The sequence below is a fragment of the Labeo rohita genome, unplaced genomic scaffold (assembly GCF_022985175.1).
Source record: "Labeo rohita strain BAU-BD-2019 unplaced genomic scaffold, IGBB_LRoh.1.0 scaffold_1023, whole genome shotgun sequence".
Classification (NCBI taxonomy): domain Eukaryota; kingdom Metazoa; phylum Chordata; class Actinopteri; order Cypriniformes; family Cyprinidae; genus Labeo; species Labeo rohita.
The window spans coordinates 1-27500 of NW_026127146.1; the positions used below are offsets into that span (position 1 = coordinate 1).

The following is a 27500-nucleotide window of genomic DNA, read 5'->3' on the forward strand; positions in this document are numbered from 1 at the left end:
TATTTATGTCTGATTTATGTTTGTTAAGTTATATTCATGTTTGTATATGACATAGTTTATATAAATTTCCCCAAATTCTAGTTAATTCCCATAATTCCCGTATACATTCCTGTTAAGTTTCCAACTTGGAATATTTCCAAAATTCCAAAATATTATCTCAGGGAAGGAGAACCAAAACACTAATTAATGAAAATGCAAAAAAAAAAAAAAAAAAAAAAGTGGTCACATGACCACATAACCCATAATGCTGCGCAGCTTGATCACATTCTGACTTGAAGAAGTGCATGCTGGTTAGAAATTTTGTCCGACTTGAGGCGGCGCCGACGCCTCGTGACTGTCACGTGTGGCATCAAAGTACCCTGATAGCGATTCGAGAGCAGCCAACTGACTCAGCCGGCGCAGTTTCTGGAGTTCTGAAGACCACATGGCTGTTTCACGATTGGCCTGATTCACCGCATGACAACAATCACGTGTGTTTTGGGTTTATTCTAACATCCTCAAGTCCGATAATGCTGACAAATCTGTGTTTTTAGAACAATAAAAGTGTTTTTACTGTGGTCACAATGTTATATTGAGTCAGATCTATAGTATTTAAATAGCATATATTTATGTTTATCATTATTCTTGTTCATGTCTGCTACAACTACACTGTGCTGGATGAACCATGGAGAGCAAACAGCAGTCAATCATGTTCCCAAGTGTGACACGTCAATCACCTGGAGCGGCTGGTATCGTCTTTTCATTAACGGTCTGAGCGCTCAGATCCCAGACACGTGTGTTGATATCTATAGCTGTGGCACCAATATCCCACTGTGGATTCCTGGTGGGCATCCAACAGTTGAGAATGGAGTCATCACTCGAGATGTCTGCGGTCACTGGGACAATTACTGCTGCTTTTATGGGTCATACCCCATTAAAGTCAAAGCCTGTCCAGGCAAATATTATGTCTATGAGCTGGTTAGTCCAACTGTGCGCAATTCAGCATACTGTGCAGGTAATTATATTTACATGAGCCTTTTATGAATATTCATGATGTTTGTGTCTCCATGTCTGTGTCTGTATGGGATGAAGAATAGAGTTAATTTCAGGGTTAATACCATTTTTCTGCAGTTTGTACAGTATAAAATTAATTAGGTAGTTAAGACATTGTATACATACATCAGAATTAAAATAAAAACAATAATTGAAATGTAATGTATATTTAATGTAATGTTTTGTGCCACTGATCAGTTTTACAGATCCATTTGGACTCGCAGGCGTTTAGCATTTTTATTGGAAGAACTCAAACATCTTCATATGGTTTAGATCTGCATTTATCAAGCTAGTTTACATTATGGAATTCAAGCATGAAGTACTAGAACTTAGTTTAATAGCTAGTTTAATTATGTCAATAATTTTGAATTATTTGGTACTCAATCAGGAAAATCTCTAGAGCCTTATTTTGTTTTTGATTTCCAAGTGTAAAACAAATTTATTTTCATGTGTAAATCTTGGGTAGGCACATTTGGCTGGTATATCACATACTGTGCTGGTAATTATATTTACATGTGCCCTTTGGACACTTCAGTATTATTTGTGTTTGTCAGTTCATTGATTTTCATTATTTTTTTGTAGTGTTTGAGGATCTGTAGAACTGAACAGGATTTAGAACATAGAATAGTTGACTGCTACTAATCTATTAATATAAGTTTGACAGAGTGAATTTGTACTGATATGTAGCTGTTTTTGGCGGGTTATTGCTCAAAATGTGGTTTGAGGTTTATTACTGTCTTTATGTTAATGTCTTTCAAAAGCCAGTGAGAAACTCATTTCTACATTAGTGAAGCCGACAGACACAAATAACAGTGTCAGTTTTACTCTTGCTGCTGTTGGTAAGTGGATAAACAATAATTATTGATGATGAAACTGAGATTATACATAATGTCAGTGACTTTCTATAATCTAGAGAGCAGCAGTGGGTCACAGGTGGCAAAAAGCAACAATACTGAATGCAGCTACATAATTGTGTATCATAATCAGTCTTAACAGAATGTGGAAAACATTTATTGTATTGCCAGTGTTCCATCAAATTAATATCAACATGACCAGGTCAAGTGACACCTTCATCCTCTAAAACATAAATAAACAAAATATGACCCAGATTACATAAAGCACAGAGTGATCACATTGTATTTTGAAAATATTCGCTGCCACAAAATAATCGACATGCAGAAGACATTTGACAAAGACTTGAAAAATGTAGCAAAATAGCACATAACTGCTTGTTTTTAAAACAGAGGGTCAAGTCTTCATGGTTGGACCACAGGTCACGTTAGAAAAAAGCTCTCAACTTGAGACGAAAAATTCCTCTGTGGACATCGATCTCACTGGGATCGCCAAGAACAACAATGAAACAAGTATGTGAAACTTATTTATTTTATTTTAATTTTTTAGTGAATCAATAATAATATCAGCGAGTGGATTGTAGATGGTTGTTCTGTTTTAGAGACCAACAGCAGCTACACTGTGTGTTCCTGTGATCATCTGTCAACATTCGCTCTCATCATGCAAACCAGCCGCCCACCAGAGGTACGAGAACATTTCTAGTGAACACTGAAGAACAGCACAGATTTGTCACTCATGTACTCTGACATGTTTTCTCAGAGCAACTCACAGCTGGATCTGTTGAATTTGGTGTGTGTGATCGTGGGGCTGGTGTTCTTCAGTCTGGCCCTGTTGTTTTTTTAAGTTCATTTGATTAGAAGGAAATAAAACAGCTCTGGGATTTTATAACATTTCTGGTATCTGATAAAATACTGTATACACACACATGCTGTATCAGCATTTCACCAGTCAACACCTGAAAGCGTATTTCTGATAAATTCATTCAGTTATGTTGTTTTATTCTCCAAAAAGATGCTGGATTAAAATGGATAAAGGCTTCATCTGGAGTTTTCTGGGTCCTGTTTGCATCATACTAGGGTTAAACACATGTATTATCTCTCATGATTTTGAAATGTATTAAAAGGAAAACAAGGTGTTTAATTACTCTTCTACATTGCAGTTAAACTTGATTCTCTTCATCAAGATTGTCATCAGTCTGAACTCAACTCTCACAAATCTCAATGCTGAAGTTTCACAGATGAAACAAATCAAGTAACAGTATGATTTAATCACTCTACAGAAAACCACATATATATTTAGTATAGACACTTGAAATCTATTTTTCTGCAGAATTATGGCATTTAAAACAATGGTTCAGTTTGTGGTTCTTGGTTGCCCCTGGATTCTGGGTTTCTTCACTAATGGCAGTAAGGTGCTGGAGATCCTCTTCCTGATCTTGAACTCCCAGCAGGGAACCTTCATCTTCCTGATCTATTGTGTCCTCAATAATGAGGTCAGACTTTTATCCAATTTTACATCAATTATCATGTAAATTCTAGATGTTAAGGAATAATACAGTTGTGTTTAATACAGATTCTTATGTTGGTAATCTGTAACTTGGAAAGGAATGTCAGCCAGTTGTTTAATCTGTTACTCTTTCATTGTCTATCCTGTGATGTCCCAAATATCAAAAATAAGTTTAAACTGAAAAAAGTTTTTACTTTTAAACCAACTTCCAACCAACTTCCAGCATTTAGGCCCGGCTTATGTTTCTTGTCCTCAGTAAAGGGTTTTATCCAATTTTAACATACCACTCCACAGGTAAACCATTTGACTGTCTCCAGAGACAGTATGTGGGGGGAGGGAACAAAACTTAGTATTTGCTTTGTCTTACCTGTTTATTATAAACAAACTCTATTCTGGTTCTTGAGCTTAAATATATACCATGAGGTCACTCAGCTTCTCTCACCTCATTCTTGTCAGGCAACAGTACAAGAAGTTCTTCAAATATCTTTGCTGTGGCCACAAACAACACTGAGGACTACAGCATTCATTGAAAATGACAAATGTCATTTTTATACCGTAAATGCAACTATAGTAGACTTAATGATTATACTTTATATTACAAGTCTCTGCTCCTATAAATATTAGTCATTAACCTAACTTTATTTTATAGTGGTCATACATTTTGAAGTAAATCAACTGTGTTTTAGTTTATTATTATTATTATTATTATTATTATTATTATTTATAATTATTATATATATTATTTTTCTCTTTCTTGGTAGTGGTCATTGACTCACCCTGTACTTCAGACTCCTCAAGTGATTTATGTTTGCTTTTATTTTACTTTTTATGTTATTGTGCAAGACTTACAGCTCTTTAATATGTATCTCCCCCCTTTTTCAAGGGACCATAAGTAATTGGACAATTGACTCAAAAGATGTTTCATGGACAGTTGTGGGCTATTCTTTTACATTTTCTACATCAATTAAGCAGGTAAAAGGTCTGGAGTTGATTCTAAGTGTACCATTTGTATTTGGAAGCTGTGGCTCTGAACCCACATCATACAGTCAAAAGAGCTTTGCTTGCAAGTAAAACAGACAATTGTTACAGAAACAACAACAACAACAAACATCAGAGAGGTAGGAACATTAGGAGTGGCCAAATCAACCGTTTGGTACATTCTGAGAAAAAAAAGAACACACTGGTGAGCTCAGCAACATAAAAAGGCCTGGACATTCACAGAGAACAACAGTGGTGGATGATCCTCTTTGTGGTAAAGAAAAAACATTTCACAAGATCCAGCCAAGTGAAGAACACTCTCAAGGGGGTAGGCATGTCACTGTCATAGTCTACAATCAAGAGAAGGCTTCACGAGAGAAAACACAGAGGGTTCACCACAAGGTGCAAACAAGGCCAGATTAGATTTTGACAAAGCAAACAAACAAACAAACAAAAAACATCTAAAAAGCCAGACCACTTCGGGATAAGCATTCTTTGGATGGCTGAAATTAAGATCAACCTGTACCATAATGACGGGAAGAAAAAAGTATGGAGAAGGCTTAGAACAGCTCATGATCCAAAGCATCATCTGTGAAACGTGGTGGAGCGGTGTGATGGCATGAGCATGCATGGCTTCCTGCGGCACTGGGTTTCTAATGTTTAGTGATGATGTGACACAGGACAGAAGCAGCCAGGCTATTCCTGAAGTGTACAAGGATATACTGTCTGCCCAGATTCAATCAAATGCAGCAAAGTTGATTGAACAGCATTTCATATTACAAATGGACAATGACCCAAAACATACAGTAAAAGCAACCCAGGAGTTTTTGAAGATAAAAAAATATTGAATAATCTGTAATGGCCAAGTCAGTCTGCTACATCTCAACCTGACTGAGCATGCACTCCACTTGCTGAAGACAAAACTAAAGGCAGAAATACACACAAACAAACAATAACTTAAGTCAGCTGCAGTAAAGGCCTGGCAAAGCATTTTATTTATGATTATACATATTTGTCCAATTACATTTGAACCCATGAAAATCGGGGGATTGTATAAAAATGGTTGTAATTCATGAGCATTTTGTTATATTTTTTGTGAACCCCTTGAATTAAAGTCTGCACTTTCATTTCATCTTGATTGTTTCATTTTTAATACATTCTAGTGGCACATAGAACCCAAATTATGAAAATTGTGTCCAAATATATATGGACCTGACTGTGTATAAATAAACCGCAATGTGATCTTTATATTAGTTTGTTTTTGTAAGCATATCTTGGTGAGTTTTCAGTTTGTTTGTTTTTTTCTGTGTACATTTGAATAAAAATTTGAATTTCAGCAGGGAAGGACTGCTCAAATATTTTAGTTTCCTCATTAGATGAGCAGATATTTGACATATACACATTTGACACAAATATCTCTGTAGTCAGTCTTGTTGGGTGAAGATGACTACATGTAAACTCATATCAGGTAAGAAACTCTTTACATAAGAAGATGCACAATAAAACACAATAAGTATTAAACAGTGTTACTATCAATCAGTAAATCAGTTTTTGCAGTTGTGTCTTTAAGAGCTGCTCTGGATACTGTACATATTTTATGCTATTTAGGGTAAACATTGAAAAACTAAATCTTTGTTATATAGTTTTAAGATAATGTAGATAATCTAAATCTTTATCCTCAGGATGAACTATTAACCTTTTCAGAAATAATTTTTCAGACAGTATATCTTTTCTCTGCATCCATGTTAGTTCGGCCCACATTGCAACGATTCCACGTTCACCTCAATTTGAACAAGTGACCTGTTACGCTTCAATAGTAAATCATTCTTAAAGCTGCATTCTGTAACTTTTTGTGGTTAAAAAAGATCCAAAATCAATAGATTAGATTAGCAAAATCTGCACAGAACTGATCACAGGCGGTGATCATCGCAAGATGTTGGTTAGAAATGTGTCCGAAGGCTGTCCGCTTTTTGCTTTGATATCACGCTGACCTATGTCTTTTGAATGGAATTAAATAACATGTACTTTGAGTGTCTTGTTCACCATATTTATTTTCATATAAAAAAAAGCAACTTTTATAATGATACAACTTTATAATTAGCTATATCATGTTTATCAGCATCACAGCGCATGAGTGTGAATAATGCGATATCTACCTTTAATCTCGTAGGTATCTGTTCTACTTCAAGAGGTCAGAACTGTCCATCTTGACTGCGCTTATTTCACTCCTAGATGTATCTCAAACGAACCTAATTACTGAGCAAGTACATAACCAATAAGTATTCAAAACTATCTCCTTAGCCCGATTCACAACGGTAAGTAGTGGTTAGGGTCGTTTGTCTTTGCGTCATTACGTCACGCCAGTATATATAAAGAGGCCCTGCGTCCCAATGTGCATACTATCCACCCTGTCTGCCCTAAATAGTATTGAAAATTACTATCACATAGAATTTAGGATGGATAGTATGCACATTGGGATGCAGGCAGGGAGTACCGGATTGTGGCTAGAGGGGATACAGCTCAGACCGGAAACTAACAATGAAATTAATCTTTCTACCTATTAGATTTTTTACCTATTTGTGTTTTATTAAAGTATGACAATTAAAGATAAGACTGTAGAAAAATCTACAGATAATGCTAATACACTAAATACACAGTTACACAATGTTGGTGTTGTTAACATTACCAATTTGACAACAAAGTACAACAATAATAGTCATTTGCACGATTTAACATCATCTGAGCAGACTTTGCAAACTTTTTATTTATTTATTTATTTATTTTATTTCAGTTGGTCAGAGTGACAGTAACATGGCTGACATGTACTTGTTCAGATGACATTTTGGACATACTTCCAGGACATAGTATCCGTGATTCTGTAGCATAGTGGTTGACTGACAGTGCACACATACACTTCAAAACATTAGATTCATCCATGCTGAGGAGCCGTGGCGGTGCACAACCACATAAAAAAAAATAAATAAATAAATAAAAATAAAAAATAAGTAATTCCGCAACTAACTGCAATTGCAGGTTTCAAACAGAGATGGCGACAAAGAGCAAAATTATGGACTGCAGCTTTAAAGAACTTACATCACAGAGACATCTATTTGACATCTACATTTACATCTGCAATACGTATATTGGACATTACCTATCAGAAGTCAAATACATATCTATTAGATGTCTTTAAGATAAGTCCATACTTATGTCTGTAAGTTTATGATTTAGAATGCATGTTAATCTGATATCTTACAGACATCTGTCAGATGAATGTACACAGCAGATGCTTTCCAGATCAAGTGATCTTTAACAAACATCTTGCAGACTACGTGTGCTATCTGGGCTAACTTTAAACATTTCAAGGGAGCACATTCCCTAGATATTACTTTCTGAATATCACATTCACACATTTTAACCAACGAATGAACTCAAATTGGCATGAATTTACAACAAACATATAAACACACATGTCCAAGAAAACATCTCTTTGATAGTTACAGGCTGGCAGGAAGCAACAAACAGACTTAACTTTTTTTTTCTTTTTTTTTTTTTTTGTCATGGTTATGTACAATATTTAGATTTATCAATATTTATTTTATTTGGAATAGTATTTACACTTGTGTAAACTGACAGTGTTTCACCCTTACAGTTCATGTTGTTATTACATTCCCTGTTCTATCATAGCTAACTTTTGTTTTGTCTCTTAATTTATTTCAGAAATATATGTCTGATCTGGTTTACTGAATAAATATTAAACACAGTGGACTATCAGACTGTCATAATGACATTCGTTGTTTTTAAAAGTAAGTGTTTTAATTTTCCTGTTTTGATTTAGAAAAATTGTATTGCATATATTACTGACTGATAATTAAATATATGCCAATTGACTAAGCTATGGTTAAAACAATACATTATTCACTTTCTCAATGGAAATTTGGTATTTGTATTTCATGTGCATTTATAGATCATATTGTTGAAACTATATGAATGTTATAGTTCATAACAGTTTGATCTAAATGGCATGCACAATCGGTTCCAACAACAGCATCGCACAACATTACCTTTCCATTATTCTCAGCAAGCTAAACTCAAGTGATATCAATGACAGTGTTAATTAATTCCAGATGAAGATTTCCTAAAATTATACACAAAAACTAAACTCATTTTCTCTTTCCACAAGTGAAAGCAAGTTAGAAGAGTAGTTAAATGGTGCCACCTTGGGTTTCTAAATGGTTACAACGGTATGCCGTCCTGCAGAACCTGATTTTACCAAGTACAACATGTTCCTGGATCAGCATCTTTGTTGACCCTGGAACAACACTGTGATTAACCAATCAGATTTGATTTTTTTTTTTTTTTTTAATAGTTTTTGTGAAGTTTAGGCTTACAGTCAGTGTTTGGTGCTTGTACGTCAATGTCATTCATCTATCATTTCCTCTGATTTTAGGAATTAATCATGGATAAGATTAAATTTTTGGATTAAAATGTTGTTCCAGGGTCAACAAAATATGTTGACCCAGGAACACATATAACTCAGCAAAATCAGGATGTGCATGCAGTCCTTGGGGACTTCACTGTATGTTATGGTGGACATAAAACTTTTCATAGATGTCTAGAAGTTCAGGATATATAATATAATATAATGTAATATAATATAATCACTCTATTGTTGCAGACTCAATTGTTTTCTTTGTTGTAATGAACTATTTTATAGTTACATGTAAGATACATGTAAGATTGAATTGATACATCCTACCACATCGAAAAATCCTACTTCGTGTTTCAGCTTTGCTTCTGTGACTACGTAGGCTTAAAATAATTCAGTGTAACTTTACCGAAAATTCTTATTAGGCAGTGGTAGGATGATTTTACAGTGCAAAATACCTAATCTGATTGTCCTACATTAGCTATAGACAGTGCCAGAAACAGTCAAGAACATACCTTACATGAAGAAGTCCATAAGCAAGTAGTAAAAAATGATGGGTGGGTCGTTCAGCGTGACAAAAAATGGTACAATATTGTTGAGTGCATGTGCAGTAATTTTTTAGCTTTGATTAAGGAGTACATTCGTTGTGGCACATCCCAACGACTTTTAATATGGTTAAGGTCAGGACTCTGTGGTGGTCAGTGTATGTGTAAAAATGACACTGAAACACTCTTTTACAATCTGAGCTCATTGTTGTAGTGATCTGATTCAATCAGAAAATAGAAAGTATATTGAATTCAGTTTGGCTTTGTTCAGACAGGCAGCAAATATGTTTAATTTATTCATTTGTTCCTGCACAGTAAAAATAGATGGGTTATTTTTTTAACCCAATAGATGGGTTACACATATTGGGTCACTGTGTTGGGTTATTTTCTAAAACGTTGGGTTATTTTTTTAAACATCGTTGGGTTGTTTTTAATAATAACCCAGCGTTGGGTTTAATTGGTTCCCGCCGCGACAGTTCAAATTTTAACGGTCGACGGTGTCTGACGACAGAAGAAGCTGCTGCTGCATCAGTGTGAGGTGAGTAATAGTGTTTTAATAACTCTTATAACATTATACTTATAAGAAGAACGTGAAATGCACTTCAAAATTGAACTTTTGTTGTTGTATGTTTGTTTTTTTTAACAAACTTGTAGTTTCCTTTAGTCAGTGTATTTTAACGTAACTGCGGAGAATGAGCTCGATTGTAAACGAATAACTTTAACGTTAACTTAGCTGTCCCAGTTAGGTCGCTAGCAGTAATAAAGTAAATAAAAATTAGCAGAAAGTTGTAAAACTATTTAGAGATGTATTACAGTAACCTAAAGTTAATAATGTATGGTGAAATGTATATAAGACCACTTATGTTACTGAAATCACCGTCTACTATTACTACAGGTTTAATATTATTTTACAGCTGATGAGGGGATCTAGACATACGGTTTCTTACTACTTGTTTGGTCGCAATAATGGTTATCACATTTAACTTTATATGGGAAATGGCTAATGCTAAATGACACATTGGTGTTGAGAACCGCGCCGCACGGACCTTTCAACTTCGGTCCAGTATGTAACGTTATCTCAGCGGCAGCTCAGAGAGATGCGCTCAAATTCAGTGAATTCTCTGTTAGAAAAGTCTAAAAATAATCAGATTTTCCCAAAAGAAAGACGTGATGGGAGAAACGAAGCTTTTCAAAGTTTCGAATCAATTAAACGAATCGCTTCGCAAAATGATTCACTGCTTCTAATCGTTCGTGACACAACGGCGACGCCTGCTGCTCAAAACAGGGCAAGCGTCAGTTGTTTGGAAAGCGAGCACTAATTGTAATAACACTAAATGTGTATTTATGGTTTATTTACATTGAATATTGTTATGCATATATTAAAATCGCCTCTAATTACAGCCATTTCTCATATAAAGCTATGACAGATGCATGTTTTTAAATGTGTACTAAATGTGTTTTTACTTATTTTTAGACATTGGGTGAAGGGACAACTACAACAGTGGAATCTCATACATTAAACATCCACATGCCAATTAACTGAAATATTTCAAGGTAAGTAAACCATTTATATTAGTGATCCATATACATTACCAGTCAAAAGTTTTTGGACAGCAAGATTTTTAATGTTTTTAAAGAATTCCCTTCTCTCTAAGCCTACATTTATTTGATCCAGCATTTCAGGATCCAAAACAGCATTTAAAATAACTGCTTTCTATTTGAATATATTTTAAAATGTAATTGTCCAGTCTCTTCAAAGCTTTTAAAATAGAAAGCAGTTATTTAAAATAGTAAAAATATTTCACAATATTACTGCTTTTACTGTATTTTGGCTCAAATAAATACAGGCTTAGTGAGTAGAAAAGAATTCTTTAAAAATCTTACTGTTCAAAAACTTCTGATTAGTAGTGTAGGTTTTCCAACAATTATGAAAAATTTTCTAGTTTATCTGTAAAATGTTTCTTCTTCTGCTTCATCTTATCACAGAGGAAGGAGTCAATGAAGGAAGTTTTATGCAACCGGATGACACCAGCATTGCTGCACTAACTCTAAGAACTCCTCCCAAGTTTTGAGCATTTTCAACGGTGAAGCAGTGGAACAGAAGACCTTACTACAAGCAGTGGATCTGTGTTTCAAACATTTCTACATGTATGACATCAACTACCCAAAGCCCCCTGCACTCATTTGCAGCTTTAATATTCCAGGAGTTCCTTCAACACGTTACCTCTTCCTTAGAAACTTTGTATTTATTGATCAGTAAAAACTTTTTATGTTGCTGATTATCAGCAAGTCCAGCAGCCAGCAGATTTACTTAGTTTTATTTTTATTATTGTTATTATTATTATTATTATGATTATTATTACTTGTGTTTATGATTTTTTATTTTTGTTTTATTGATAAAGGTTTGTATGTTATGTTTGTTTTATTTTTGCACATTTGTATGTGTTGATATAAATAAATATGAATTGATACACATTTATGACCCTGGACAACAAAACCAGTCATAAGTATTATGGGTACATTTGCAGAAATAGCCAAAATTGCATTGCATGGGTCAAAATTATCAAATTTTCTTTCATGCCAAAAATCATTAGAACATTAAGTAAAGATCATGTTCCATGAAGATATCTCCTACCATAAGTATATCGAAACTGAATGTATTGCTAATGTATTGCTATGTATTGCTAATAACTTTGCAATTTTCTCAATATTTAGATTTTTTTGCACCCTCAGATTCCAGATTTTCAAATAGTTGTTCTATCCTATCAAACCACATATTAATAGAAAGCTTATTTATTGAGCTTTCAGATGATGTTTACATTTAAATACAAAAAAAACTTTGACCCTTATGACGATTTTGTGGACCAGAGTCACATTTGTTGGTTTTGAATTCAGTGTACATCTTGAAAATATGTCAGTTGTATGTGCATATTTGTGTGTTTTGAATGTATTATATTTTCACATTCTTGTACACTTATTTTGTAAACATTTGCAGTATGACTGTTTTACATTTAAAAATATATTTGTAAAAAAATTATTTGCATATTTAAATAAACAAAATATTTATTTGAAAACAAAGTAGTGTTATAGTGTATTTTTATTAATAAATAAATAAATAAATAAATAAAAACTGATATAAATGAATCTAAATAATTAACTCAACTGTTGGGTTACTTTTAACCCAACTGGATTTTAACCCAATTCATTGGGTTAAAATAACCCATAGATGGGAAGGTGCTATACCAACCCATAGTTGGGTTACTAGTTGGGTTATTTTTAACCCAACATTTTTTAGTGAGTGGTCTAAACAGCAAGCTAAATAAATAAATAAATAATTTAAAACTCATGACATCATCCTATTAGTTTAGCCATTACTATATGCCACCAGATATTGTTTGAAAGTTAACAGTCAGTCCTAAAGATCTGGTTTGAAAAACAGTTCATATTTGTGTGCAGTGAAAACTGATGAAAGCATGACAATTGTAATAATTGTCCTCTTTTTTGTGGCAGGTGTTGCGTGGTCACTGTTGACTATCCTCTCTTTCATCCAGTGTAAGTGTAAGCCAGTAGTGTTTGATTGCTTTTTAAAAATACAATTACATTTATTTCTCAGTAGTCAATGTTAAAATTTGGTTACTTAAGGACACAATGCAACAGATCAGTTATTCTCAATTTCAGAATGGATTTACAAATTGTTTCAAACATTTTAAAGGAAGAATGCAATGCAAAATAAACAGTATAGTGTATTAAATGAAAGAAAAAAAAGGAAAAAAAAAAAACTCAGTGATCACATCTTTCTCGTCCTCAGGTTTCATAGCCATCGCTACTGCTGAATCAAGAGCAGCAGTTAGTCCAGTTTCAGACTGTGAGCTTGATAATGAAACATACATCTGCACTGGTGCTCAGTACCACATGTACTGCAACACAACAATGCATCATTTCTACTACCAGAAATACCAAGACCAATACCAATACCACTGCATAAGTAATGACTGTATCTGTATTGCTAATAAGGACACCTGTACATGCTACTCTAATACTTCATCCTGCTTCTGTGAGATCTTTAGCAATAGCACCACTGTCCTTACAGCGGTTAGGCCAGTTTTTGAATGCGAACTTAATAATGACGTGTACATTTGCACTGGTGCTCAACACCGCATGTACTGCAACACAGCAGTCCATTATTTTAGCTACTCCAAATATCAGTACCAAAACCAAGACCAGTATGATTGCTGGACTAATGGCTGTGGCTGCCGTTTTAATACTGACTCCTGTTGGTGCTACAGTTATGCTTCATCCTGCTCCTGTACAAATTATGGCTATAGAATCTCTTCATCACGTAATCCAGTGCCTGGCTGTGAGCTTTATAATGACATGTACATCTGCACTGGTGCTCAGTACCGCATGTACTGCAACACAAGAATGCATAGTTTCACCTACCGGAGAAATCAAAACCGAAATGAATACTACTGCTGGAATAACTGTAACTGTGCTGGTAACAAGGACACCTGTACATGTTCTAGTAGCAGTTTGTCCTCCTGCTTCTGTGAGAATTACAGCATTGCTCTCACTACTGCAGTTAGTCCAGTCACAGACCCTGGCTGTGTTATTTATAAAGGTATGTACATCTGCACTGGTGCTCAGTACCGCATGTACTGCAACACACAGATGCATGATTTCAACTACCAGAGATATCAGTACAAATATCAATACCAGTGTGTGAGTAATAACTGTAACTGTATTGGTAACAAGGACATCTGTACATGCTATAGTAAGACTTTGTCCTCCTGTTTCTGTGAGACTTACAGCAATATAATTGCTCTCACTACAGCAGTTACTCCAGTCTATGACTGTGTGCTTTATAACGACACCTCATACATTTGCACTGGTGCTCAGTACCGCATGTACTGCAACACAAGTGTAAATGATTTCTATTACAATAGAAATGAGCACCGCTGTGCAAGCAATACCTGTGACTGTCGTGGTAATAAGGACACCTGTACATGCTCTAGCAGTACTTCATCCTCTTGCTTCTGTACAAATTATGGCAATAGCATCCCTGCAGCAGTAAGTCCAGTCTATGCCTGTGGGCTTTATAACGACACATACATCTGCACTGGTGCTCAGTACCGCATGTACTGCAATACAGCAATGCATAGTTTCAACTACCAAAGATACAGAAACCAAAACCAGGACCAATACCAATGCTTAAATAACAACTGTGACTGCCGAGGAAATAAGGACACCTGTACATGCTCCAGTAGCACTTTGTCCTCCTGCTTTTGTGAGACTTACGGCAATAGCATTGCTCTCACTAGAGAAGTTAGTCCAGCTTATGGCTGTGTGCTTTATAATGACACATACATCTGCACTGGTGCTCAGTACCGCATGTACTGCAATACAAGAATGCATGATTTCTACTATCGGAGATATCAAAACCAAATTCAATATGAAACCCAATGCAGGAATAATGACTGCAACTGTGTAGGTAATAAGGACACCTGTACATGCTACAGTAGCACTTTATCTTCCTGCTTTTGTGAGACATACGGCAATAACATCACTGTCCCTACAGCAGTAAGTCCACTGAGAGTCCCTCAGTGTGAGCTTTATAACGACACATTCATCTGCACTGGTGCTCAGTACCGCATGTACTGCAACACGAGAATGCATGATTTCTACTATCGGAGATATCAAAACCAAATCCAATATGAAACCCACTGCTGGAATAATAATTGTAACTGCGTTGGTAATAAGGACACCTGTACATGCTACAGTAGCACTTTGTCCTCCTGCTTCTGTGAGACTTACGGCAATATCATTGCTCTCTTCACAGCAGTTACTCCAGTCTATGACTGTGTGCTTTATAACGACACCTCATACATCTGCACTGGTGCTCAGTACCGCATGTACTGTGACACAAGTGTAAATGATTTCTATTACAATAGACATGAGCACCGCTGTGCAAGCAATACCTGTGACTGTCGTGGTAATAAGGACACCTGTACATGCTCTAGCAGTACTTCATCCTCTTGCTTCTGTACAAATTATGGCAATAGCATCCCTGCAGCAGTAAGTCCAGTCTATGCCTGTGGGCTTTATAACGACACATACATCTGCACTGGTGCTCAGTACCGCATGTACTGCAATACAGCAATGCATAGTTTCAACTACCAAAGATACAGAAACCAAAACCAGGACCAATACCAATGCTTAAATAACAACTGTGACTGCCGAGGAAATAAGGACACCTGTACATGCTCCAGTAGCACTTTGTCCTCCTGCTTTTGTGAGACTTACGGCAATAGCATTGCTCTCACTAGAGAAGTTAGTCCAGCTTATGGCTGTGTGCTTTATAATGACACATACATCTGCACTGGTGCTCAGTACCGCATGTACTGCAATACAAGAATGCATGATTTCTACTATCGGAGATATCAAAACCAAATTCAATATGAAACCCAATGCAGGAATAATGACTGCAACTGTGTAGGTAATAAGGACACCTGTACATGCTACAGTAGCACTTTATCTTCCTGCTTTTGTGAGACATACAACAATAACATCACTGTCCCTACAGCAGTAAGTCCACTGAGAGTCCCTCAGTGTGAGCTTTATAACGACACATTCATCTGCACTGGTGCTCAGTATCGCATGTACTGCAATACAAGTCTACATGATTTCTTCTATCGGAGATATCAGTATCAAAACCAAGACCAATACCAGTGCATGAATAATAACTGTAACTGCGTTGGTAATAAGGACACCTGTACATGTTCCAGTAGCACTTTGTCCTCCTGCTTCTGTGAGACTTACGGCAATAGCATTGCTCTCACTAGAGAAGTTAGTCCAGCTTATGGCTGTGTTCTTTATAATGACACATTCATCTGCACTGGTGCTCAGTACCGCATGTTCTGCAACAAAACAATGCATAATTTCTACTATCGGAGATATCAGAATCAAATCCAATATGAAACCCAATGCTGGAATAATAACTGCAACTGTGTAGGTAATAAGGACACCTGTACATGCTCTAGAAGCACTTTATCTTCCTGCTTTTGTGAGACATACGGCAATAACATCACTGTCCCTACAGCAGTAAGTCCACTGAGAGTCCCTCAGTGTGAGCTTTATAACGACACATTCATCTGCACTGGTGCTCAGTACCGCATGTACTGCAACACGAGAATGCATGATTTCTACTATCGGAGATATCAAAACCAAATCCAATATGAAACCCACTGCTGGAATAATAATTGTAACTGCGTTGGTAATAAGGACACCTGTACATGCTACAGTAGCACTTTGTCCTCCTGCTTCTGTGAGACTTACGGCAATATCATTGCTCTCTTCACAGCAGTTACTCCAGTCTATGACTGTGTGCTTTATAACGACACCTCATACATCTGCACTGGTGCTCAGTACCGCATGTACTGTGACACAAGTGTAAATGATTTCTATTACAATAGACATGAGCACCGCTGTGCAAGCAATACCTGTGACTGTCGTGGTAATAAGGACACCTGTACATGCTCTAGCAGTACTTCATCCTCCTGCTTCTGTACAAATTATGGCAATAGCATCCCTGCAGCAGTAAGTCCAGTCTATGCCTGTGGGCTTTATAACGACACATACATCTGCACTGGTGCTCAGTACCGCATGTACTGCAATACAGCAATGCATAGTTTCAACTACCAAAGATACAGAAACCAAAACCAGGACCAATACCAATGCTTAAATAACAACTGTGACTGCCGAGGAAATAAGGACACCTGTACATGCTCCAGTAGCACTTTGTCCTCCTGCTTTTGTGAGACTTACGGCAATAGCATTGCTCTCACTAGAGAAGTTAGTCCAGCTTATGGCTGTGTGCTTTATAATGACACATACATCTGCACTGGTGCTCAGTACCGCATGTACTGCAATACAAGAATGCATGATTTCTACTATCGGAGATATCAAAACCAAATTCAATATGAAACCCAATGCAGGAATAATGACTGCAACTGTGTAGGTAATAAGGACACCTGTACATGCTACAGTAGCACTTTATCTTCCTGCTTTTGTGAGACATACAACAATAACATCACTGTCCCTACAGCAGTAAGTCCACTGAGAGTCCCTCAGTGTGAGCTTTATAACGACACATTCATCTGCACTGGTGCTCAGTATCGCATGTACTGCAATACAAGTCTACATGATTTCTTCTATCGGAGATATCAGTATCAAAACCAAGACCAATACCAGTGCATGAATAATAACTGTAACTGCGTTGGTAATAAGGACACCTGTACATGTTCCAGTAGCACTTTGTCCTCCTGCTTCTGTGAGACTTACGGCAATAGCATTGCTCTCACTAGAGAAGTTAGTCCAGCTTATGGCTGTGTTCTTTATAATGACACATTCATCTGCACTGGTGCTCAGTACCGCATGTTCTGCAACAAAACAATGCATAATTTCTACTATCGGAGATATCAGAATCAAATCCAATATGAAACCCAATGCTGGAATAATAACTGCAACTGTGTAGGTAATAAGGACACCTGTACATGCTCTAGAAGCACTTTATCTTCCTGCTTTTGTGAGACATACGGCAATAACATCACTGTCCCTACAGCAGTAAGTCCACTGAGAGTCCCTCAGTGTGAGCTTTATAACGACACATTCATCTGCACTGGTGCTCAGTACCGCATGTACTGCAACACGAGAATGCATGATTTCTACTATCGGAGATATCAAAACCAAATCCAATATGAAACCCACTGCTGGAATAATAATTGTAACTGCGTTGGTAATAAGGACACCTGTACATGCTACAGTAGCACTTTGTCCTCCTGCTTCTGTGAGACTTACGGCAATATCATTGCTCTCTTCACAGCAGTTACTCCAGTCTATGACTGTGTGCTTTATAACGACACCTCATACATCTGCACTGGTGCTCAGTACCGCATGTACTGTGACACAAGTGTAAATGATTTCTATTACAATAGACATGAGCACCGCTGTGCAAGCAATACCTGTGACTGTCGTGGTAATAAGGACACCTGTACATGCTCTAGCAGTACTTCATCCTCCTGCTTCTGTACAAATTATGGCAATAGCATCCCTGCAGCAGTAAGTCCAGTCTATGCCTGTGGGCTTTATAACGACACATACATCTGCACTGGTGCTCAGTACCGCATGTACTGCAATACAGCAATGCATAGTTTCAACTACCAGAGATATAGAAACATAAACCAATGCCAGTACAGATGCGGGAGTAATAACTGCGACTGCACCGGTAATAATGACACCTGTTCATGCTCTATTAGCACTTTGTCCTCCTGTTTCTGTGAGACTAACATCTTCACCCTAACCACAATCAGTCCAACTACTGCAGGTGAGCATGTTTCCAGACTGAAATATGGTGTTTTGGGTGATTTTACTACATTTATGTTGTTTTGGTGAATTCCTTCATTTCAGTTCCAAATATCACACTGCCGGATGAATGCATGGTAAGCTGAATATTTTCATATACACAGTGAACAGAGAGTCTTTCAGTTTTATTTGTAAACCTTAATTGTGATTTCAGAGTCAGGTCACAGAAGGATGTCTTCAAAATGTTCTTGATCAAATTGAGAACATTACAGCTCAAGTGCTCCCTGTGACTGTAAGTTTTCAAGAGAAAAAATATAAAAATAAACAAATCACAAGTAGATAATAGATAATGACATAGCTGTGTTATCTTATTGGATCTGTTGATGTTTACATGTGGAGTAACTTTACATGTGGAGTAACTGTGTTTATGTGATTAATTAATTAGACTGTGATGAGCATTTTGAATGTGGCCTTCAATGCTTCAGAGAAGATTTTAGAGTCATCATCATCATCAGCAAACCCAACAGAACTAGCCTCCTATGGAAACCGCATGTTAAAAACCAGTGAGAAACTAATTTCTACATTAGTGAAACCGACAGACACGAGTGACAATGTCAGTATTATTCTTCCAACTGTCGGTAAGTGAAATTGAGATTACATATGATGTCAGTGGCTTTATTTTGTCTAGAGAGCAGCAGTGGGTCAGACAGCAGCAATGATAAATGCAGCTACATTACTTGTGATTGTACAGAATAGAGTTATGAACTTTTTCAGCACAGGTGGAATTTGTTTAGTTAATCATCCTAACTAGCACGATACATATATATACTGTAAATACAGCCAACTCACCTCTGTCCCACAGCATCCCTCCTCCACCCCAACTCCTCACTCTTAATCTATTCTCATCCCATATTAGGGATAGGGGGGAGTTCTCCGGGTTCAGGGTATATTCTGAGCTCAGAGCCCTCCTTCAGGACAGCATGCCAAATATGCTTACTATTTGCTCAAACAGATTATATGTAAGGGTGAAGTTGTGAAATGAAAGCAAAAAGTATATTTTGTTGTTGATGTTGAAGGTCAGTATTTTTGTGCAAATTCATTTATTTCATTTATTTGACTGTCCTGTAAGATCTAATATTTGACCTCCAGATGACGTAAGAATTAATAAAGCTTACATATATATTTATTGAGATTAATGAAAACTTTTTTAAAGTTGACCTGAAGGGTTCAAACTAGACGGTAACGCAGGAGTGGATTTTCAAACCTCACCCGTCCCACTCCCACAAAAAAAAATCCTGTGCCATCCCAATCCCACGAAAAAAAAACTGGGGGGAAATCCCATCCCGTCCCAGTCCCAGAAGAATGACCCCCGTTTCCTCCCACTCCTGTGTTGCCTTTTTTTTTTAGGCGAAATCACAGTAAAAAATACAGTACAGATCGTAGCATGCCCACTTTAGTTGAATAGAAATCCAAAATGTAGAGTTTTTATATATTTATTTATTTTTGAAAGCCAGTTTAAACAAATGCAATTTCATATTTGAATTGGTCCATTTGAAAGTAGACATTTCACTTTCTGTATATATTTTTCATGTCTCTAAAGCAAGTATACACAGAGATTTGAAGTGACACGCTCAAGTTCACAGAGACTGAGACAGCAGAAAGCACATCCTGTTTGCTTTAATTATTTTACTAAAGTGCAGTGTTTCCTTGTTGTTTTGAGTGCACACAGATAAATGTAGAGTCTTTGCAGATTCAAAAGATATAATCTATTATTTTAAGAGCAAGTGACTGCACTGGCTGCAAACATGCACTTGCACTCTCAGACACCGGGACTTGCGCAAGTGACGTCACTTGCAGTCTTTTTTTACTTTGTATTTTTATTTTGTTGGTTTAATTTTTTTTATTGAATCTCTCAACATTTTACAACAGTAGCCAGGTAATGAAGACAAGACAAAAGAAAATAAATAATTAAATTACATTACATAAATTAGAATGTCACTCGCAATCGCCACTTGCACTCTCTGCTACCTGCGATGTCACCTCTTTAATCGCTTTCCTGCTGTAGAAAACCATAAACACAATATGCCATGTTTTGCTGTATGGAAGCAAAACTGAAAGTTTGTGCATTGTGTTCATGGCCATATATGCTTGCCTTAAAGTACATTAACGCTTAACATGAGAATTTTGGGAATTACGTTCATATTCTGCTGGTCCGTGGCCACGGATTTTCGGGTCTTGTCTCTTTCTCCTACAGATGACTTGCAGGATCCTGTACGTTATGTTATTAAATTAGTCTGAATTGTTTAACCACCACAGCATCTTGTCTCCATTGGCAACACGGACAATTTGTGCAATTGCAAGTAACGTCGCAGGTGGAGAGTGCAAGTGAGGATTGCGGATGACTTTGTAATTTAGTTTCTTTTTTCTTGTCTTCACCACCTGGCTACTGTTGTAAAATGTTGAGAGATTCAATAAAAAAATAAATAAATTAATAAAACAAAAATAAAAAAAGACTGCAAGTGACATCACTTGCGGAAGTGCAGATGTCTGAGAGGGCAAGTCTGAAAAGTACATGTCTGCAGCCAGATCCTTATCCATCTGTCATGCAATGAGCGTGCTACTGTTCAGCTTCCACCTTCCGCACAGACACTTCGATAGCACACATTTTTCTAGGTCAACATTGAGTGGCCTTGTATGTAAAGTTCTTACTACATCTTTCAGATGAAAAGCCATATTTGAGGACGATGAATGATTAAAGTAAGCGTTTGGATGTCCTGCCCGATGTACTGTATTACCACATAGACCAGCCGTTAATGATCTGTCCGTCATGAACTCACTCACTTAACCAGCCACACCAAAGCAAACAGGAGGAGAGCATAAAGAGACAGGAAAACTAGAATTGAGTTCAAAATTAAATTATATAGTTATCATAGTGTCACACACACACACACACACACACACACGGAGGAGACAGGAGGCGAGTAGCAAACCAATCCAGAGATTTATTGACAGACTTGTAAGTGACAGCAAACTGGATGAAACGGTAGGAATGGAGCTCTTAACTGACTGTCCTTGTAATGATGAGTACAGTCGAGTCCAAGAGAGTGAGCCACGCCAAAACCAGGGAACACCAGAGAGATCAACGAGGAGAGATGCATGAAGTCAGGAATAGCGTCAGCATGTGATCGGTAGACAAGACAAAGGGGGAAGTTTAATCTACTGGCCTATTAAACACTATTTTGGAGGTGAAAAGACAGAAGTTTGATGCAAGTAAAAAATAAAGAACATAAAGCCTTTGTCATTGTATTGTGCAAAATACAATACATTTTGGAAACTCTATTGCTGCACACACACGCCACCTTGCTAATGACATATATGCTTAAAAAAATTCACAAATAAACCTTACAATAACACTCCAATGAACAAAACATCTAAATGACACATTTTGTGTAAGAATTTTTATTGACCAGCAGCTGGCGTAGTAGAGAACTGTAGCAAAAGCTTCCAAGCATCAATGCACTTTGTTGTAAAAGCCTCACTGCTTCAAAAGCCTCCTTTGGCACATCCCTAGGTGAGAGTGTCTCTTATATAGGGCATGGCTTAACAAGGATCAGGTGCAGGTAATTAGAATTCGGGGGATGATGAACGAGTGGGCGGTGCAACTGGTAATGTGGCAGGTGGAGGTGGCTGTGGTGAATGCCTGACAAATAGGTATCATAGTGTTATTATGATTCCTGGTCCTGCCCACTCCCGATGACATTTTTTCCTGCCCCATCTCAATCATGTGATTAAAAGTGATTTTGTTTCTCATCCCGTGGGATTCCTGTGACCCGCGCCATTCCAAAAAAAAAAAAAAAAAAAAAAATGTCAGCCTCTATTTAAAGTACTTCAGAGATGAAAGCCCAACAATAGTGAATAGTTTTGTCTTCTGTGCAAATTCAATAATTAAACTGGGCTTTAATAATAATTATGATAATAATAAATTAATAATAAATATTTTAAATTAATTATTATAGAATATTCTTGTTTGTGCTTAATCAGAGGGTCAAGTCTTTATGGTTGGACCAAATGTCATCTTAAAGAAAATCCCTCGACTTGACACAACAAATTCTTCTGTTGAGATCGATCTCATTGGGATTGCCAAGAATAATAATGAAGGTATGTCAATGTTCCTGTGTGATTAAAAATCGTAGAAAGACATGATACCATCACCACTAAACCACATTTATTTTTTTTGGTTGTTTTTGTTGTATTTACATAGCATTTCTGTTTCTGTCACACAGGATCAGCTGCTGTGGCTTTCATGAGCTACAACATGATGGAGAATCTGCTGAAGCCAGACTTCTTCAATGCATCAAATGACACGATTAAAACTATGATGTCCACTGTGATCTCAGTTACTCTTCCCAAAACCACCAACACTAAACTCACCAAACCAGTCAACTTCACCCTCAGACACATCAGAGTGAGACACTGAAATGTGTTTTTGTCCTAAATCAGTTGAATATAATATATTGTAATATTTTCTGCATGTTTTTTTTTTCTTCTTTTTGCAGGAATTTGATCCCAATGGTTCTCTGTTCTGTGTGTACTGGAATATCAGCGAGTGGATTGTAGATGGTTGTTCTGTTTTAAAGACCAACAGCAGCTACACTGTGTGTTCCTGTGATCATCTGTCGACATTCGCTCTCATCATGCAAACCAGCCGCCCACCAGAGGTAAGAGAACATTTCTAGTGAACACTGAAGAACAGCACAGATTTGTCACTCATGTACTCTGACATGTTTTCTCAGAGCGACTCACTACTGGATCTGTTGAATCTGTTGTGTGTGATCGCGGGGCTGGTGTTCTTCAGTTTGGCCCTGTTGAGCTTTGTCCTTTGTCACTGGAGTCCTGGAGTGAATAATGTGGCTCGAATCAACATCTGCATCAGTCTTCTGTTGGCTCACCTTCTGTTCCTGCTCACACAGCAGTTCCTGAGTGTCATACGGCCTCATCAGGTGAGAATGATGAAGGAGCCCTACAGCTCAGCACAGCCTCACTGAGAATCATCATAACCGTCTCTCATGGTCTCCAGGTGTTGTGTGCCGTGATCTCAAGCCTTCTGCACTTCCTCTTTCTCTCCGCGTTTGTGTGGATGTTCATTGAAGCTGTGATGCTCTTCATCTGTGTGAAGAACCTATCACAGATCAGCTCCAAAAAGAGGGAGGTGCTTAGCAGTGGATTCCTGTGTGTGATTGGATATCTGGTTGCTCTGGTTGTGGTGTGCGTGTCTATTGGTCTGGTTCCTGAAGGATACGGCAGTGAACAGTGAGTTGCTTTAAAAAAAAAAAAAAAAAAATACTTTGATTAGATGAAATAAAGACAAAAAGGTGTGTTTGACTTTAGCTGTTGCTGGATGTAGCCGATCATTGATATTTGCCACTTGCAGTCAGGGGAGGAGCTGAAAGTCGATATGTGAAGTCAGACACTTTTTGTTTGTCATGTCGTTTTTGCGTTCTTTGTCACGGATGTGGATTAGATTGAATTTTGGTCAAATACACAGATGATCTGGACATTGTCATCGGTGAATCTGGTCAATCGTGAAACAGCTATGCGCCATCAGAGCTCATGCAGTTGCTTTTGTGCTGTCATCTGTTGTCATCCAAGTCACACAACTTGGCATGTACTGCTTCAAGTCAGACACTGATCAGTCTGTGCAGCACCGTATGAAGTCGAACACACTAAATACATTTTATACCATTTCAAAATTAGAAGATTAAAATAAATGTATTTTTTTAATAGTTACTTTTCCAGTAGTGTTTCACCAGTCATCATCTGAAATAATATTTTCGATACATTCATTCAATTATTATACTGTGTTTTACTCTAAACAGGTGCTGGATTAAAAGAGATAAAGGTTTTATCTGGAGTTTCCTGGGTCCTGTTTGTGTCATACTAGCAGTAAGTACTAGTTACAGACATTGTTTACATGGACCAAAATACTAAAGTGATCTTAGATTTAAGTGTCTTTTTCTGCAGTTAAATATGATTCTCTTCATCAAGATCGTCATCACTCTGAGCTCAACTCTCAAAAATCTCAATGCTGAAGTTTCACAGATGAAACAAACCAAGTAATGTGCATTGTTTGAAGTTCTACCACTCAACAATATAATCAGTAAAGACACATTAACTCTCTTTCTCTGTTTTTCTGCAGGATTATGGTGTTTAAAGTACTGGCTCAGTTTGTGGTTCTTGGTTGTCCCTGGTTTCTGGGTTTCTTCACTAATGGCAATAAAATGCTAGAGATCCTTTTCCTGATCTTGAACTCCCAGCAGGGAACCTTCATCTTCCTGATCTATTGTGTCCTCAACAGTGAGGTCAGACAGAGCTTTATTCTAATTTTCAGTACTTTGCATTTTAAAATGAAATTAAAACATATCTCTTCAGTAGTCCCTATAAGAGGTGACAATTTTGTAATAGTGGTGCTTCTTTTTTTTTTTTTTTTTTTTTTTTTAATATTTAATTTACACAGGAAAGGTTTCTGCGACATTTTGCACCATCTTGAAAAAAAAAATGCGTACAATTTATTTCCAAAACATAATGTGTGATGGGATATGATTAGCCCCAAAGCATAGATTTAGTGTGTGTAATGGACGCTGCACGTTGGTATTTTTGACACCTGGGACAGTTTTGCATACTTACTTCCTGTTGCATGCACGTGTTCTCACAGTGGCCACAATCAATATTCAAACGCAGTGTGTATGTAGAGTCTGCCAGTCAACATTACATGTAGACATTTAGCAGATGCTTTTATCCAAAGCGACTTACAAAAGAGGACAATGGAAGCAATCAAAATCAACAACAGAGCAATAACATGCAAGTGATATTATGTCTCAGTTAGCCTAACGCAGTACACGTAGCAAGGTTTTTTATAATTATATAATAAATAAAAAGAAAACAGATGGAATATAAAAGAAAAAGCAAGCTATTGTTAGAGGCTTTTTTTTTTTAATTGTATAATAAATAAATATAAAAAACAGGTAGAATATAAAAAGAACAGAGATGCTTTTTTTTTTTTTTGATTTTAACAAGTAGTAAGTAAATGAATAAAGTATAAGTGTAAAAGTTTTTTTTTTTTTTTTTTTTAAGAATAGAATTAGATAGAGAATAGAATTAATAGAAGAGTGCTAGAGTCAGGGAGTCAAATAAAGATGGAAGAGATGTGTTATTAGCCGATTCTTGAAGATGGCTAAGGACTCAGCTGTTTGTATTGAGTTGGGCAGGTCATTCCACCAGGAGGGTACATTTAATGAGAAAGTCTGTAAAAGTGATTTTGTGCCTCTTTGGGATGGCACAATAAAGCGCCGTTCACTTGCAGAACGCACGCTTCTAGAGGGCACATAAGTCTGAAGTAATGAATTTAGGTAAAGGGGTGCAGAGCCAGTGGTGGATTTGTAGGCAAACATTAACGCCTTGAATTTTATGCGAGCAGCTATTGATAACCAGTGCAAATAGATGAAGAGAGGTGTGACGTGCATTCTTTTTGGCTCATTAAAAATTAAGCATGCAGTCGCATTCTGGATTAATTGTAAAAGTTTGATAGAACTGGCTGGAGGACCTGCCAAAAGAGCATTGCAATAGTCCAGCCTGGACAGAACTAGAGCTTGAACAAGGAGTTGTGAAGCATGTTCCGAAAGAAAGGGCCTGATCTTCCTGATGTTGAATAAAGCAAATCTGCAGGACCGGGCAGTTTTAGCAATGTGGTCTGAGAAATCAGCTGATCATCAATTACAGCTCCAAGGTTTCTGGCTGTTTTTGAAGGAGCGCCACCCTCAGGCTGAATTACTCAAGAATGCTAAACCGCTGCCAAAAGTGTTCTGTCATTTCAGTGTAAAAGTTTGCAAGTAATGACAGGTTAGTCATGTAGCCTACAGAATCTGGAGCAATACTTCTTAGTAGGCCTACTGAAGTTTTATCATCCTGCTCTGTAGGAAAACCACTGCAGTGTCTCCAGAGACCGTATAAGAATGTAAAGTAAAACATCAGTATTTACTTCTGAAAGTGTGGATCTAGTCTCCAAAAGCCTTTTTTTCTTACCTGTTTTTGATAAACGCCATTCTGGTTCATGAGTTTCAGAGGTTAAATTGATTTCATGAATCACTCAGCTCCTCTCGTCTCATTCTTGTCCAGGTCAGGCAGCAGTACAGGAAGTTCTTCAGATGTCTTTGCTGTGGATGCAAAAAACACTGAGGACTACAGCGTCATGTTCAGGAAATGTGCCATTATCATTAGATATTACATGACAGTCTTTGCTTTTATCTAAAAATGATCAATTATTCAAGTCTTATTTCATATCTGTCATTCATTTTGATGTAAATATATTAACCAAGTTTGCTTTTTTCATGATGGATGGTTTGTCGCCTCTTTCTTTTAGACTGTGTGTGATTTATTGTACTTCAGACCCCTCAAGTGGTTTGTGTTTTTACTTTAATTGCCTCTATTTTCATACAAGAATATTTAGTGTGAAAATGGCAAATGATTTGTAATTATTTTGTTACTGATATTAATTAGTAAAAATTCTGTCAATGTTTCCTTGTAATTGTTTTTTGTAGGTTTATTAATAAACATGGTAGAATTTATTCAAAAGCCACTGACTGACTTTTTATATGCACTATTAGACACTTCAGAGGTAATATTTTTAATTATAAAGATGATCGTATTATCATGTAATCAGATTTAGTCATAAGCATGTTACATGTGGATATCAAACTTGACCACATGGTGTATAATCACATCACAAACATTTATCTTGGTCCACA

The 27500-nt window shown here is 36.9% G+C and overlaps 1 protein-coding gene and 1 long non-coding RNA gene across 2 annotated transcripts; both read left to right on the forward strand.

The window, feature by feature from the left end:
- The first annotated feature begins 8081 nt into the window (after window positions 1–8081).
- LOC127157254 (uncharacterized) lies at window positions 8082–27282 on the forward strand. The gene is made up of 15 exons (XM_051100509.1): window positions 8082–8174; window positions 12853–12894; window positions 13151–18721; window positions 18805–18836; window positions 18914–18991; window positions 19145–19337; window positions 22741–22857; window positions 22983–23164; window positions 23256–23417; window positions 23493–23699; window positions 23777–24009; window positions 24576–24642; window positions 24721–24812; window positions 24896–25058; window positions 26872–27282. The coding sequence occupies exons 1-15, from the start codon at window positions 8153–8155 to the stop codon at window positions 26929–26931; spliced, it is 7221 nt and encodes a 2406-aa protein (XP_050956466.1). The 5' UTR covers window positions 8082–8152; the 3' UTR covers window positions 26932–27282.
- LOC127157255 (uncharacterized) lies at window positions 9665–12166 on the forward strand. The gene is made up of 3 exons (XR_007825871.1): window positions 9665–9880; window positions 10817–10896; window positions 11329–12166. It is a non-coding gene; the product is annotated as an uncharacterized LOC127157255 (long non-coding RNA).
- Window positions 27283–27500: the final 218 nt, after the last annotated feature.